This window comes from Lathamus discolor, chromosome 3, assembly GCF_037157495.1.
Source record: "Lathamus discolor isolate bLatDis1 chromosome 3, bLatDis1.hap1, whole genome shotgun sequence".
Taxonomy (NCBI): domain Eukaryota; kingdom Metazoa; phylum Chordata; class Aves; order Psittaciformes; family Psittacidae; genus Lathamus; species Lathamus discolor.
Window position 1 is genome coordinate 85659505 of NC_088886.1, and position 16335 is coordinate 85675839.

Sequence of the window (16335 nt, forward strand, 5' to 3'; positions counted from 1 at the left end):
AAGGGCTAAGTTATAGGTCAGGACAAATCCAGGCTTTCACAATTGATGGAACCAGGAACATTTAGAAGCAATATTATAGAGTTTACGAGCGTGTGGTATTTCTTCCTTAGGGAGAAAAGTAAAAGAGAATAATAAAAATGAGGTTAAAAAAGGCCATTTATTTTAATCTCTAAAGAAGAAAAAAAATCAAGAAAGCTTCTCATTCTAACTCCATTAGATGTTTAAAACCACCTCAACAAACTCGGTACAAGGCACAAAAATACATAGGTAGAGTCCTGTTTAACCAGCAATCAACTTGTGTACACAAGCATGTAATAAATTTAAAACTAACAATGCACTAGTCGGTCATCTCAGCAGACAGCAGTAGTGACAGACAACATGTGCAGATTTAAGCATGGACTCTTTTCCACAAATGCTACTGGAAACTTGGTCTTCTGTGGCCTCTACTGAGTCTAGACAAAAGCACACTGTCATGGCAGTGTAAGCAAGTTCATTCTGCCTGCTCCTCTCTGGGCCCAACCTGTCCAGTACTTACTTAAGCAAGCATACCAAACTTAAAGCAGATGTCTAAAAGCAGGATTCCTTGCAGGCTTTGCTGAAACACATCTTTAATAGATAACTTCACATACTGACCTGCCCAGCCAGTGTCGTCTTTGTTGGGTTTTTGGTTATTTTTTTTTTGCACAAGACTGATCAGTGAATGATAATATAGTGACATCGATAAAAGTCATAACCTGAAGCTTCAATATTCAGCTTCACAGAACACATCCCTAAACAGTAACATTTTCAAGACACTAGATTAAGCAGCCTCTGGATAAAAAACAAAGCTAAAATGACCAATGAACATTTCAAATTATTTGCTTATTATATTAGGTTGAATACTGTACAAGTTAACATTTGTTCTCCTTAAAGAGAAAATCTATTGCACTATAGGGCCAAATTCAGAAAAAGATCCTACAACGCTATGTGTGTAAGGCATTTGGACTTCATGTTTCCTGGGTTCCAATGCATAAGGAAAACTTTTTAACACAGCACCGTGAGCTGCTGTACAAATAGCACCTGTAGAGGGCTACAGTATACAGTAAGTATAGTACCTGTAGAGGGTTACAGGTTCTCTACTAACATTTTACATTTGGCAGCCCGAGAAAAGTAACTGTGATGATAGATAGCCGTCATAAAACAGAGGTTCTTTCTACCACACTAGCAAACAAGAAACCCTAGTCTTAACATCGCGTTTCAGCTTTTATTTGCGTTTCAGCTTTTATCCTTGCCTCTAGTTTCAACAACTTTTCACTTCAAGGGGAGAAAATTGTATGAACAGAACACCTCTGATGAATAAAACTTCTTCAGTTGGGACTTTTTCCCTTTTTTTTGGGGGGGGGGGTCTACAGCTTGGCTTTATAAAAAAAAATTAAATCTGAATGCTTAATGTCTATTTAAAAAACAAAAAGCAAGCATAACAGTAAAAAATAAATCGGTCAATTATTCCCACAGTGGAACAAGCCACACTACTAACAGCAGCAGTACAAAAGAGAAAGAATGACAGAGAAAATAAGGTACTCTGACACACCAGAAAATGATAGGGCGTAGAAATATAAGCGTCAGACCCATGTAAGGTAATCATGACCCACTTCTGCAACTGTAACCCAAACTTTGTGGAAAATGCCTAGGTGGCCTACAGAGTATATTGAGAAAGGGCAGCTATAGAAGGAGCCAAAGCAGTATTAATCACAAGAGAACATGAAACACCAGGAAAAAGAGAAGACACTTCTAAATCCTGTCCAGCAACAGGATCTAAAGAATTACCTTTGACATCTGCAATTAACAGCCTTGGAGATGGCTGTTTGCCCTTCCCTTAGAAAAAGCTGAAGGAGGCCTGTCTCTTTTTGTTGTTGTTATTAAACAAACACATCCATAGGATACAGTTGTGCTCTCCTCTTTAGCCTCCACTCCCATGTGTGACAACTAGAACAGTCAGGATATGGTTATTGGTGTACATGCTCTTACCAAACAACATTCTGGATTGCTCATCCAGACTTAACAATTATCAAAATGGCAATTAAAACAAATTACTAAATGACACCTTCTTATCGCTACTGTACACACAGTGGGAAGAGCAAAGTTAAAGTGTTTCTTGTAGAATGTTTTAAATTCAGGCCATAACTCTGTCTTCTAGTAAGTTTGTTAGTGAAGCACTGTTTCCTGCCCTGTATGGGAAGGGGAATGCCCAGTTTCCAAACCTTAGTTAACTGCTTAAGCTAGCTGCTAAGAGGCTAAGCCCTTTCAAAACAGTGGCAATTTTAAGGATGTACATACACCGTTACATTCACCTGTGGAGATTTACAAGTGAAATAATCAAAATCCATATGGTCCTTTGGTCTTCAACGTTCTTGGTCTTCAACATCTCCAACAGCAGAGATTTTCAGGATGGCAACTATGGATTTGGGCACCCAGGTTCTATAAAAATCCCCTTTAGTAGTAACTTTCTCTTCTAGATCTGAAACCTTTAGGTTCAGCCCAGCTGGAACAACAGCTGCACTACAATACTTAAAACTGATATGTCAAAACAAGTAAAACTCATGTTTATAGTTTGTGAAAATAATCTTAACATAAATAGCTGTGATTTCAATTTTTAAATATATTTTTTTTAAATGCAGAAGAAACCTCTTAAGTTTTCCTATCCCAAAGACTGCTTTTTGCTGGGAGAAAAAAAAAACCAACAAACAACTGAAGAAACAAAACCCCAGCTTACTGTTCACTAAGTGGAGAGAAATACAGAAATCAATTTTTGTAAGTTTAAAGCCCCTAAATGTTGCAATCTCAGTCAGTATAATTTTCAGAAATTACTTCTTTGCTCCAGATGCCAGAAGTATAATGGCATATCAATTATCTGCACCGATTTCACTGAAATATGTTTTAGGGTTTTTGCTGGAGAGTTTGGCACAGGTGTAAATAGGCTGATTTAACCTTAGCAGGAACATGTTACATATATACAAAGCCATCATTCCAGCTTTAGTGGCATGGAGAAACCCCAAAAAGTTGCTGAAGTAATATGCAAATTTTATGCTTGAATCTAATCATTACCAGTTTTGTCTAAACAATCCAGTATTGAAAATTATTATTTACTTCTATATGTAGGGATCAGTCTCAGAGGACTTTTGCACACTCTGAAGTCCAACCTATTTTCTCTGTCGTAGCTGAAAGCCAGAAAAAGATATTTGTTAATGTGACTTGCAATTAACACTGAACAAGCTGGCAAAAATATCAGTGAAATTGCAAAAAGGCATCTCTAAGCATAAGATTCAAGACAACACTCTCATTGCAATGTGTATTTTACTTCTCTGAACATCCTTTTTTAATACTTATTTTTACAATTGTTGGGTCGTACAGAATACATTAAAGCAAACATTCAGAAAACAAAAAGTACAAGCATGTGTGTGGCTGATATGCATATGCTAGTTGCATGAAAACTGACAGAACTGAGCACAGATGACAGCTCTAAGCTGGTATCCACAAGTAACTTCACTTGTACGAATTATTCCATTCCATCTGACCCTGACATAACGGTTGATAAACTGGTATTTTACACATGGACAATAGCTCATATATTTTTCCTCAAAATTTGGACCTATTTTGTTAATAGATAAATCAGCATTTCAGAAATTTATAAGGAAACCTTCCATTCCATTCTCATCTGTCCTTTCCAGCCTGCTTCAAAACCACCAAACTATTCATAAACACAAAAGGAAGACTAGCCAAACCAAATTAAAGAAGATTTGATTATACAAACACATTTTGGTATGTGCTTGAGTGCAAAAAACCCTGTACATTTATTTAGCAAACATGTAAATCAAACACAGTAAATGGCTTGCTTAAAGTGCTCTACAGCTAAGACTTAATAGACCAAGTTTATCCCTAAATTAATACCCCCAAAATTCCCACAAGCTTACAATGCTAACACTAACAACCTCATGGACCAAGGTGCTAGCAGGCACTGTTATAGTCTACTTATTTATTAAGAGTCAGACTCTGATCTCACTTACAGTTAATGCAAATTTACACTGATGTAATTGAGAGCAGAATCCATCTCCTGGTGTATACCATCCTCAAAAGATACAAAGGAGTTGCAAAACAGAAGCTTCCTCTTGTATAAATATGTCATAAATAAAATAAGTACAGATACAAATATTGACTACAACAGCAGCTGAATGGGCTAATATTTCAGCTCTTGCTTCCAGAATACTTTGCTAAAAATACATCTTAAGTGAGCAGAGCCAATCTCAACAGTGCTGCATTAGCTACTTGTGACACTACACAACCCAGAAACAATTTATGCACATTTTGAAGCCTTTACTAGATCTTTAGTAGTGAAAGTAGGTAGAAATTTTTGATGCAAAAAGAATAAATAAATAAAAATTATTAAATATCCAATGTTTGGTACAAATGCTTCATATTAAGTTATTTTTATACATTTACTTAGAAAAATACACTAAATATTTCTACTTCATTGGCTACAAATAAGGACCAGATTATGTATATCCTTGTGTTTTTAAAGAAGGCAAATGTCAACTACCATCAAGCTGCTAGAGTAGACCCATTAGTGCCTGTTCCCACAGCCCCTACACAGACAAAAAAGCCACCGGAGGGTTTATCAGAGCTCCTGGTGGATGATGTGGTACAAACGACCAAGAGGCCCATGGCACAAGCTGAACTTCAGCAAAAAGGTTTCATTTTTCTTGGAGGAAGTTTATAACCTGCAGGTTTACTAATGTATCAGTCTGACCTTCACACTTTTTAAAAAGAGCTACATTTACAAATGTGGATGCTTATCTGTTAAGCCACCATTTGTTCCAAAAAATGCACATTCAAACTGTGAAATATTAGGAAAATACTCTTGCAAATAAACTATATAAAGATAAAATACACTTCAAAGATAGTTTTTATGTTATTCTATAAAGTGCAGAGAAATCCTTCTAAAAAGGGAAATGACTACTTCCTGTAACAACAGTATAATTACAGCAGCTTTTGCATAGCATTATTTATCGAAAATTGAATACTTTCAGTTGCTTCAGGAAGAAAAGGATGAAAAAGTCTCTTCCAGTTCAGATCTTTCCATTGATACTGATCTATTTTCTTCAGGAATGGTTGATGATACCAGATCTCCATTGACAGCACTTCTAGAACAGTGCGCAGATCCTAAGAAAATATCAGTCAGTATTTAATTGTCAACCTCAAAACAACTCTGTTGATTATTCTATTTGCTAAGTATTTCCTAAACATAAGCAATCAGAAGCATAATTACTCTGGACTTTTCCTGAAAGACTTCAATCAATATCATGCCCAAGGATGATGGATATGAAGAATGTTCAGCTTGTATAAATCAAGTAGTAGCTTATTTTTTTATATAGACAATGATGTTTACATTCTGAAGGACAATAATCTGTGAGGTTCAGACATACTTCCCATGAGGACCACATGAGCTTTTTTTTAAAAAAAAAAAAGAACTTATGCATCAATAAGCATTTAATTAAAACATTTTCTATCATTAAAATTAAATTAATGATTTACTGCAAACTGAGTATTGCTAAGCTACCTGACAAGAAAGAATGAAGATAACTGGAAGGTAGGAGAGGGAGCTTCTAACACAGTAAAAGAAAACCAACAAACCCACCCACCCCCCCCCAAAACAAAAAACAAAGACACTGAGCTAGAAACTACAGCTACAACCAAAAAAGCCTGGTATTAGCAGAAGCACACCAGTCAGACTCTTCTCAGCAGCCCTGAAAAGTGTCAGACAGGGTAACCAACACCAGAAGCTCCAGATGGGTATCAATAAAACCTTTGCATTGTAGGAAGCTAGACTGATGCGCACCTACATTCGTGATGAGACACAGAATAGGATCTAAAGTTTTAGTAGCTTGGGATATATATCGGCATACCCTATGCTGGTGGCAGATGAGCGAGGTGAAAGAGGTGGTTACCCTGCATCATGCAAGCATCAGAGAACCAAGGAAATGGTGTGGAGGTGCAAAATACTTGCTTCATGATAGAATGTAAAGCATTAGTACCCCTGTGCTCACATGGGATTTCAGCAATGCACAGGCCTCAGTTTTTTTCAATCCAAGTGAGGCACTAGGCACTCTAAAAGGAAGCAAGACTAAACTACAACTAGTCAAAAAGAACCAGACAAGTTAAAATCTCCCTGAGAGGAATTAGGATGGAGTCAAAATGACAGCAAGATTCAAAAGGAAAGAACACAGTACTGCCTACTAACTCAGTAGGCCCATCTAATCAGAATGGAATAATATCCTGACACCAGCGTAATTTCTTAATTTTGGGGGTTGATTTTATTTATTGTTGGCTAGGCTGTGCTATTTCAGAATACTGCCATTCTCTAAAAAAAGCAAGCAGCCACTGAAATGCGCCATCTTTCTGCAATGCACTGGGTGGAAATTACCCCGTCACTCACAGAGGTCACAGAAAGTATTTGCTTTGTGACAACAAGCAGGTGGCAAACAAGAGTATTCCACACCACTTACCACAACATTCATGTAAGACTCTACTAGTACAAACATCCCTTTTCTGGTTACGTGTCTATTTTATCTTGTCAGTAGTCCCACTCATTTAAACGCAACTACTCCAGCTGTAAGATCCTTTTCAATTTGAATGAAAGCCAGAAGTCAGCCACATAACAAACTACAGAAGTACTCTGATTTATAACACAGGAGTCCTATAACCGTATCTTTGCAAAAATCAGTAGACTTTTTCCTCATGCTGATATCGGCTGTAAACAGCATACCCTTTCACACTGCTGTAAACAGTGTAATAAACTGTACAGAATGGGACAAATGAAATTCACTGCTCTCGCTAACTTACTCTGAGAATCTTCAAAGGGAGCATCACTGTAAGATTCTGTATCCGAGTATGTTCTTCTGCGCTGCTGTGAAAATCGGTGAGCAGATGAAACTGGTTCTTTTACAGACAGATTACTCCTACAAAATAAGTGAGATCTATCAATCAGCAAAATCTGTATCAACCCACACAAACTTAAAATATTTTAAATTAAAAATAACTTTGGTGCTTATATTAAACCATTAGCATCAATATTTTTCACTATGCTAAATTAAATATGGCACAGTCAACAGAACATTATTTTCACAATTATAAAGCCTGAAAATGGAAAAAATATATTCTTTGCATGCAAATAACTCAAGAATCTGAAATACTCATCCAAAAAGAATGTTAGCATTCAAGCTCTATGTCTAATTTAATGGACTTGTCAGAATAAGTCATTTGCGTAAAGTTTATATCACAAATTTTTATAGTGTACTAGAGACAGCAGGTGCATTATTTGCTACTAACACCAATAATCTACACCTTTAGTTTTCAAAATTAGATCAGTTTATGTTGTTTAATATATCTTCCCCGAGTGAACTATTCTTCTCAACATTTTGATTTTAATGCTAGCAGGTTCAGCAATACTTTTTTGAGACAGAAGAAAAAAGCTTGATGAAACAGAAAATTACCTTTCTGAATAGCAAGGACCAGGGTGGCTAATGGAACGCTTCATCTGGAGGGGGGGAAATTCAAACAACAAACCACACCAAAAAATGTCACAAGCTACTTACACGAATATATGCATACCTACATTAATTTTACTTTATTTACAGTCTCTACAAAGAGAGACGAAATCTTTTCATTATTATTATTATTAAAAGCAACCATTCTTAGTTAAAAATCTGATTTAACTTTATGAAAACAGATTGCCACCAGTAATTAATGTTTTAAAGCATTCACACAGGAAATAGTTTATTACAAAAAAATACTACCTTGTTTCTATGGAATTCACACTCTCTTGCTCAAAAGTTACTCCTAGAGCCATTTGTTAGTTGCTATGATATACCAAAATATCAAGACATTTTTCCTCTACCAAATGCCAGCTTAACTTCCCCATTACACAATAAAGCCATATCCTGCCTCTTGATTCTTTGTGGTTCTGCTGTCACTATCAGATCTCTAAGCATATCAAAGAAAGTTACTAATTTAAATTAAATAATGATCAGCTTTGCAAGTAAACTGATTGAATATAATGAGACAAGAGATCCAAGTGCAAAGAAAGGGATTCCCACAACAAAATCCCACAAGACAGTTCATCTTGGAATCTATACGTATGATCAAGAAGACATTTAAGATGATACTACATACACTGTCCTACTAAGGGAAATAATAAGTAGTGAAGAGTTACCTAAGTAACATCTTCACCTTTTTGTTAGATAAGGACGTTAGATTAATACAAACATTTTGAATTACATACACTGAAAGATATGCTATCTTGCTGAAGTGCTTCAAGCCACAAGGCACTTATCTGTTTAAACAGAAGGCAAGGTAATGAAATTTTTAAGATCACTGTACAGCTAGCCTTCTAAAAACCAAAGAAACAGTTGAACTGAGGAAAAGCTAAACCTCACGTCATTTATGAGATACTTCATGTCAAGGGTCTTGACAGGTATAATAAATTACTCTGGTCATGTAAAGGCTAGCAAACAAATACTGGGAATGGAAAATTATTGATTTATATTTAGGACCAGTATTGATCATAACAGTCAAGATCTCAGATGTTGACATCATAGCACACAGCAACAGCATAGTCTTCCACCATTCTTTCCCCCATCCAACCAACAAAATGACATTTAGAAAGAAATTGTATTTCAAAATGTCTAAACCATTTGGACAGGTGATGGTGACACAGGAGAAACTAAGGGATCAGGGTGAGGCAGCTGGAACATTTCTGGCTTAAACTTGGCATTAGCTATCTTCACACATTCTTCAAGCGTTGTGATAAATGTATTACATGTGGCACTAAGCAAGGAAGAGGCTTCATTCATGTTCTGAAAATAAATGAAACATAAGCATAAGCAAGAATAAAAAAATAAATTAGGTGCAAATACAACTCTCCCACCACTGCTCACACATACACTAATTTCCCTCATTAACACTAAGAACTTCCTTTTCCCATTTTATTTAATCAAATATACACCTTCCAATGAGATTAATTCAAGCAAACAAATGTGACAGCATTGTAATTTCTTTCTAACATCTGAATTTCTTTAGGGTATCAATCAACAATAGCAGAATGTTTTTACTGCAAAGCTTGTCTCAGAGTGACAAATGGGTATCAGAAGATCATTTGGCAAGATAAATGAACTGCAGCAGAATATGTTAACAGCTTTATTGCTTCAGTGCAAGGAGCCTGCAAGTCAGTTTTACCTCACTGTACATTGACAACAATTTGCTGTGTTGGGACTAAATGCAACCCCTCGCTTTGCCCTAGAAGGGGACAAGAATAATGCCCACACACTGCTTAAGAATGTGAAGAACAAAGTCATTCATAATTTCCACTGTCAACTTTCATTCCAAAGCAGAAATACTAGAATAATTCTACTTGTGCATATTCAGAGAGATGTATCTGCACTGCAGGTTTCCAATACCTGTAACACTAACTTTCTCTGATTAAAAATGGAACACTCCGCTGCACAAATAAGTAAAGAATGGATAAACAAGGTCATTCCAACTCTGCCCACAACAGAGATGCGAAACAAGACAAATTATTGCACATCTCATATGGGAGTCCTTCTGGCCTTTTAACTAAATGATAAATAACACAATTTCTTCCTAATTCACATTATAATTAGTTAAATCATCCAGCTACTTTATGCACATATAATCACTGTTAGTATTATATACATACAAGCACTCAAAAATTGACCTTCAGTTAAATCTCCTCACATTAGGGAGATGAAAAAGTAAGATGTCAACAAAAACTTGAGGTGTATTATATAACTAGGTTCTCCAACGGCATTCAAGAAATTCTATACCTCAATGCTGGGAGGAGAGCGAGTCTCATCATGGTGAACAAATTCTTGTATTGTATGAACTTGCTGCATTAAAAGATCACAGTAGAGACGAAGTTCGGACATTTTGGTTTTAAGAGATTCATTGGTCTCACTTATTTCTATAAAAAATAATGGAAATATCAACTTACTGCATGCAATGTATGTACACATTTTAATTTTTAAGCACTTTCCATTTTAAGTGTTGGTTTAAAAATTCACTTTCATTTACTTTTGACGAAAATTGGATTCTGCAGTGAGTCAAGAACAGTACTTGAAGCAGACAATAGTTTGTACCTGTGAATAACTGATGCTAATTTAATGACTATTATGAGAGAGGCATAATACAGGAAAGATAAAGTTGAAAAGTTTTCTAGCTGCAATGTAATTTCTAAAAAATTAATGGATGAAACTTACTCCCACAGAAGTGGCTGGAAATGGTTACATTAAACCATCCAAGAAAAATTATGGGAAAACCAATATTAACTATAAAGAATCAAAACAGCAGAAATAAAACAGCATCACAACAGCTACAAACAGTAGATTTGTTCTTCTAATGACAAGAAGTTGGTGGTATTTGAGCTTCTTAAAGATAGAAAAGGTCAATGGAGGTGACCTCTAATTCAAACATCAAGGGGGAATTTACCATATAGATAACTAGAAATAATTACAATTTATATTTGAAGACAATCAACATTGGCTTTCTACCACAATATTTGCACTATCACTATCTAAAAACAAGCATTTCAAAAAGCAGCAAGATTGTATATGCTCTAGGAAATACATACATACCTTTTTCTTTTTTTGTTCTGGTATCTGCTAAACAGGCTTTTGCACTCCCAAGTGCTACCAGCCACCTTTGCCTTTCAGCTGCATTAACTGCTTTCATATAGAAATGTTGTTCCCCTGGGATGATTAGTTCCATTCTTGTGTTGTCTGTTGCATGAACTTATAGAGAAGAAAAAAAAAAAAAAAATTTTTGAAGAAAAAAATAAACTCAGTAGCAATTATTTATTAAAAACTGATCAAATTATTTAAGTATTTTTAAGTGTTTATTACAATCCCATAGTAATACAGTAAATCACAATGCACCACTACTAAATAACAAAAAGCCCAAAGCTGCTCAACCCTTCTCCCCAGCATGCCTTCAAGTCAGAAGGAACACAAGACATCAAACAGTATACAGACTCAAATACAATGACGTTCTCTTTCTGCATTAAGAATATACTGAATATAAATCTGTAGTAACTGTTGTATTCCAAACATGGTCTAAACATGATAAACTGAAGAGCTTTGTTGCAAGGACAAATATTTACAAAGGAGTAGACTAAAAACTGAAGTAATCTCCCTTCTAGATGAAATCTGGCTTCAAGTTGGAGAGACCTAGAATGAAGACCTGACGGGGACTTTTGTTTATAGTCTATTATACTCAACACTGCATTGTAAAAGAATACACTGCTGAGTTTTATGTTATCAACCACAGTTCCTTCAGACCCACACACCACTAGTCATGGATGCAGGAGACGCCATCAAATCCAGACTTCAACTATTATCTTTTCCTCACCAAAAGAAAAAGATGACAAGCAAGAAACTACTGGAATAGCAAAAAAATGGCATCTTCCACTTCACAGGACTGATTTCATCTACACTAAAGAAACAGCAACAAAAAGGGGTTACTACATGAAAAATACTTATTGGCCCATGTAAAATAAGCACTCCCACTTTTTCATAAAATATCCACTTCAAAAGCCCAATCATCTGCAGGTATCTGGAAAGAGGTGAAGAGCTGAAAGCACTGAAGAGTTAGATAATGCCTTGCTATTAGCCAAGAAGGTTGACCTACAGATTAGGATATACCAAATGCTAAACGTACAGTCTGACACAAACAGTTCACTTACTAACTCTACTATATCCATCACTTATGCACGTGGGCTACTGCTAACTGTGACTAAGTAAAAATTACTCAGGAAAACAAAAGACTAAGCATCTCTGGTTTATAATAATGTCCCCTTTTGGGTCACTGCTGGTGCTCTTCTGAAAAATTAGCATTCATGATTCAGTGTCTGTCCTGGTTTCAGCTGGGACAATGTTTATTTTCTTTCTAGTAGCTTTCAGTGCAGTGTTTTGGCTTTAGTCTGAGAATAATGCTGATAACACACAGGTGTTTTAGTTGTTAAGAAGCGCTTACGCTAATCAAGGACTTTCAGTTTCCCACGCTCTGCCAGTGAGGAGATGCATGAGAAGCTGGGAGGGAGCACAGCCAGGACAGATGACCCAAACTAGCCAAAGGGGTATTTCATCGCACGGAACATCATGCTCAGTACATAAACTGGGGGCAGTTGGGCAGAAGGGGCTGATCACAACTTGTCGGTGAGCTGGGCATCAGTCAGCAGATGATAAGCATCACTTGGCTTCCTTGGGTTTTATTTATTTCTTTTAATTTCCTATTTTTAATTTCCTATTATTATTATATTTTACTTTATTTCAATTATCAAACTGTTCTTAATCCATGCGGTTTTACCTTTTTCCAATTCTCCTCCCCATCCCACAGGGTAGTGAGCAAGCAGCTGCCTGGTCCTTAGTTGCCAGCTGGGCCTAAACCACAACAGTGATCTCTTCTACTTCCCTGGCAGCTAAAATTTCATCAAGCATAAATCTATTAATTCTTACCTTTAATTTCACACACAGCCATCTTTATACTTCCTTTGCTGCCTTTGCAAACATCATCCTGTGAATCATAGTATGACAATATCCCATTGTCTAAAACAAACCACCGAGGCTGCCAACCTAGTGAGATCAAATAATGAAAAGTAAGTTTAGTCTAATTACTAAATTGCAAATCAAACTCAGCTCTTTGGCTGTTTAAAACTTTTATTAAAAATGCAAACATTAAACTATTCTTTTAACACACCAGGAAGTAAACAATCTGCAGAGGCTGAAGATCACAGCCCCTCTATAATAAGACTAGTATTATATGGATATTTTCACTCCCATTCTTTTTGGATGCAAGATCAGCAGTACTTCAGTTTTCACCATATTCCATTCTAAAGCAAACTTAAATATCAGTTTAGCCACCAAAGCCTATTTTGAAGGCTGATAAATAATGTGCCTCTAAAGAACTGTTCTCATTCAAGTGTATTTTTCAAGTAGACTTTCTGAAGATTGTAGGAACTTACTTATAAGATACAAATAAATGACTGATGTTACCAGCTGCTATGGTTCTCCCTCTGCCTATTCTGTGCCACTGAAAACTTCGTATTTCACCCTAACTTGCTCTGAAAGAAGCCCAGCTCCACTGCTCAACAACAATTTAATGTCAGGTATTACGTGAAGAACTGAGACATGGCTTACAGCCCAAGTCCATTTGTGAGGACAGCATACACCAGCTCCTCTACTAAGGTTTTTATCAACTTCACATTAGCAAAATTATGTAATAATCTCTGACTTTACTACTTTTACAAAACAGAGCAGTTGATGCATAGACACAAAGATCTACGAGAACTCTATGCAGAATTACAACACATACTAAATTACTGTCATGGGCCTTCTTGGATTACAGTGTATTAGCAGTGTTTTTTTTCTTTCCTTTTTTTCCCTTTTTCTAATCACAGCTTCATAGAACATCAGTCATTGGAATAGGTGCCCGAATGTCTAATACAATTAAATGCAAACCATTTTGCCTAGTAAATCACCTTTGTTTCTAAAAATAACAGAATTAAAATATTCCAGTAGAGCATTACAATTACACTGGCCCACTACAGTCTAGGTCAGCTGTTCAACAGAGGCAGACTAATTATCCTTCTATTTTACACTTAACACCAAACTTGAACTTCCTGCTCAGTTAGGGTACTAAAGACCCTGTCCTGTAAAATGCAGCTCAGAAATGCATGAATGCGTTTTTTTTTTTCCCTGCTACACTGTGTTACAAAACATTAACTCTGTGCTGCTCTTATCTCCTAAGAGCATGCACAGCTGGTAAGTCAATGCCTGTCTCAATTCTGTTAACAAGGGACCCTACACAGATGACTTTTCCAGCCTCCTATTATGCTGGTATTGGAAAAAACAGAAGCAAAGAACTTAAAGACTTCAAGTGCCTCACAGAAGCAAGCTAAAGAACAAGAACACCTCCTCCGATTTCAAACTGGGCAAACAAAGCATCCTATGCTTGACAAGATATTTAACAATTCTTTACTTCACAAATTCTTAGAGGTGTATGTATTATTTGGGGGTGGGGAATAAAAGCTTCATTTCTGATTTGCTTTTAATGAAGGAGAAATTAAATGTTTTCTACAATGCTTCAGCAACAGTAACAAGCTCCTTTATTGCCTGGCTTCTACCATCAATGAGAGCAAGTCCTACAGCCTATTTCTGGCTACAGACACAGACAGTAGCATTCCAAGAAAGTTGGTATTAAAATTTAAAAACTTTACTAACTAGATTTTTTTTTCTAATTTGCTGCCCTCCTACACTGCAGAAATTGAGGGAGTTCCTGAAGCACTGTAATTTTGAAAAGCAAGAGCAGATGCTATCAGCTTGCCAGCACAGACTAAAGGAAGGGTTCTGCAGTTTGCTGTTTTAGAGGGCTACTTTTAGCGGAAGTTAGCTGTGTGTTGAGGTAACAGTCTATTGCCTGCACAGCAATCACAGTTACTCTTGAACATTTACTTATTAAATAACACACTTCAAATGGGAAGTTTATACCAAACACCTCAAGGGCTCATTACCTGTGACCTTTTACATACTGCTATACTAATTTCTTTGGTCAGATAACAGAAAGTGACATTTTCCATTCTGCTTTGAAAAGAAACTTACACTCATCATTCCTTTCATAACCACAATTTTTCCTGTATGTGTTTTCTCCACATTTATTACGAAGAAATGACAAAAATATCTTACCAAATAGCTATTTAATTACAGTACAACTGTTCTCTTTCATTGGAACACCAGTATATGCGGACATATATTTGCCCAGTAAAACACAAGATTATGCTCTGTACACATCTGTTCACATCAAGCGCGCACATTCCCTGCAATGTGGCCCACATTTTATGCACCTTCAGAACTGAGTTTCACACCACTCCACAGTCAAAATTTGAATATGCTGACACAGAACGGCACACGTTAAGTTCCAAAGACGAAAAGGCCAAAGAAGATACTGCTGAAGCAGTCAAACACGAGACCTGATTAAGACTTGTGTATGATCCAACAGTAATTTGCTCTGGAGGGACAGAGTCCTATTACAGTGTCAGAAGAGAAATGTTTCACCTTGACAGTACCGTCTATTCGCCACTATCTCTGGAGGGAGATTGCATCTCTGTTATAACAGAGGATGAGGCAAACAAACCAAGAGTTTTGATGGCAAATGTAGGCATTTCGTGCATTTTTGCCTGAAGCACATCTAAAAATACATTTCACGAGACTTCATGCAGAACTGGGTTTTTTTTATATGTTTTGCAGGTTTTGCAGGTAAAGATACAGGAGCACCGGACTCTAAAAACAAAGAAAAAACCCAACACAACATCCCAAAGTAAATTAGAAGAGAATTCAGACCGCTACATTTAGCACTGAAGACTCATAGAAGAATTATTTCAGACTTACTATGAATGACTCCTCAACTCCAAGCAAGGAAACCTTCCAAGCTTTAACGCTGCAGTACCTCTGAGAGGAATCGGAGGTGGAGGTGAGGACCCCATCGCTGGGCCGTCAGAACTGAACACTTAGGGCGGCGCTTCCCTACAGCCTGTCCTGTTCAGAGTCCCTGACCAACCCAGCACGGCGCTATCCCGGTGTCAAGAGGCACCTGCCCACCCAGCTCGCAGGCCAGGCTGTGGGGCAGGGCACAGCGGGGTCGGGAGGCTTTGTGGGCCGCTCTGGTGCCCATCGGGCAGCGAGGGCTCATGCTCGGCCGCGGCCTGCCTCCCCCTCCCGCGCCACACACACGGAAGCGCGCAGGGAGCGCTGCCGAGCCGCGCCGCCCCCCGGACCGGCCCCCGGCGCCGACCCCAGCTCCAGGCCTGCCGGCTCCGGGGCGCCGCTCGGCCCTGAACACGGACAGCGAATCCTTTCGCAGCCACCGCGTTAAACGCGGCTCCCAGCCGCCCGCGGGACGCCGCGATGAGGCCAACCGCCCCGAGGCTGCAGGCCCCGGCCGCCTCAACCACCACCGCTCCCCGAGGCCCCTCTCCCGCCGCCTACCCGCCAGGTAGTTGGTCCACTTGTACAGGACGCCCTCCATCGCTCAGAGCCCGACGCTGGGCCGCATCCTCCTGCTCCACCGCGGGGAACGGGCGGCGACGGGCGCTCACCTCCCGTCCCTGCCGCTGCGGCTCCCTGCGCGCGCGGAGGCGGAGCCGCTCAGCTCAGGCGCGGCGGCCCGCGGCGGCCCCGGCGGCGCCACCCGGCCCGCGGGGCGCTCCGCACCTCCCATGCGCGCCGCGGCCGCGCT

At 38.3% G+C, this 16335-nt stretch overlaps 1 protein-coding gene across 2 annotated transcripts; it reads right to left on the reverse strand.

Annotated features, from left to right (window-relative positions):
* Positions 1–3316: 3316 nt before the first annotated feature.
* Positions 3317–16292, reverse strand: PLEKHA3 (pleckstrin homology domain containing A3). 2 transcript variants are annotated; one of them, XM_065670243.1, is made up of 8 exons: positions 16086–16292; positions 12561–12677; positions 10683–10838; positions 9876–10012; positions 8724–8888; positions 7527–7570; positions 6877–6992; positions 3317–5196 (listed from the first exon to the last, which is right to left on the reverse strand). In XM_065670243.1, the coding sequence occupies exons 1-8, from the start codon at positions 16123–16125 to the stop codon at positions 5069–5071; spliced, it is 903 nt and encodes a 300-aa protein (XP_065526315.1). In that variant the 5' UTR covers positions 16126–16292; the 3' UTR covers positions 3317–5068. The 2 variants fall into 2 exon arrangements, with proteins under 2 accessions (XP_065526315.1, XP_065526316.1); XM_065670244.1 differs by lacking the exon at positions 16086–16292 and adding an exon at positions 15489–15583.
* Positions 16293–16335: the final 43 nt, after the last annotated feature.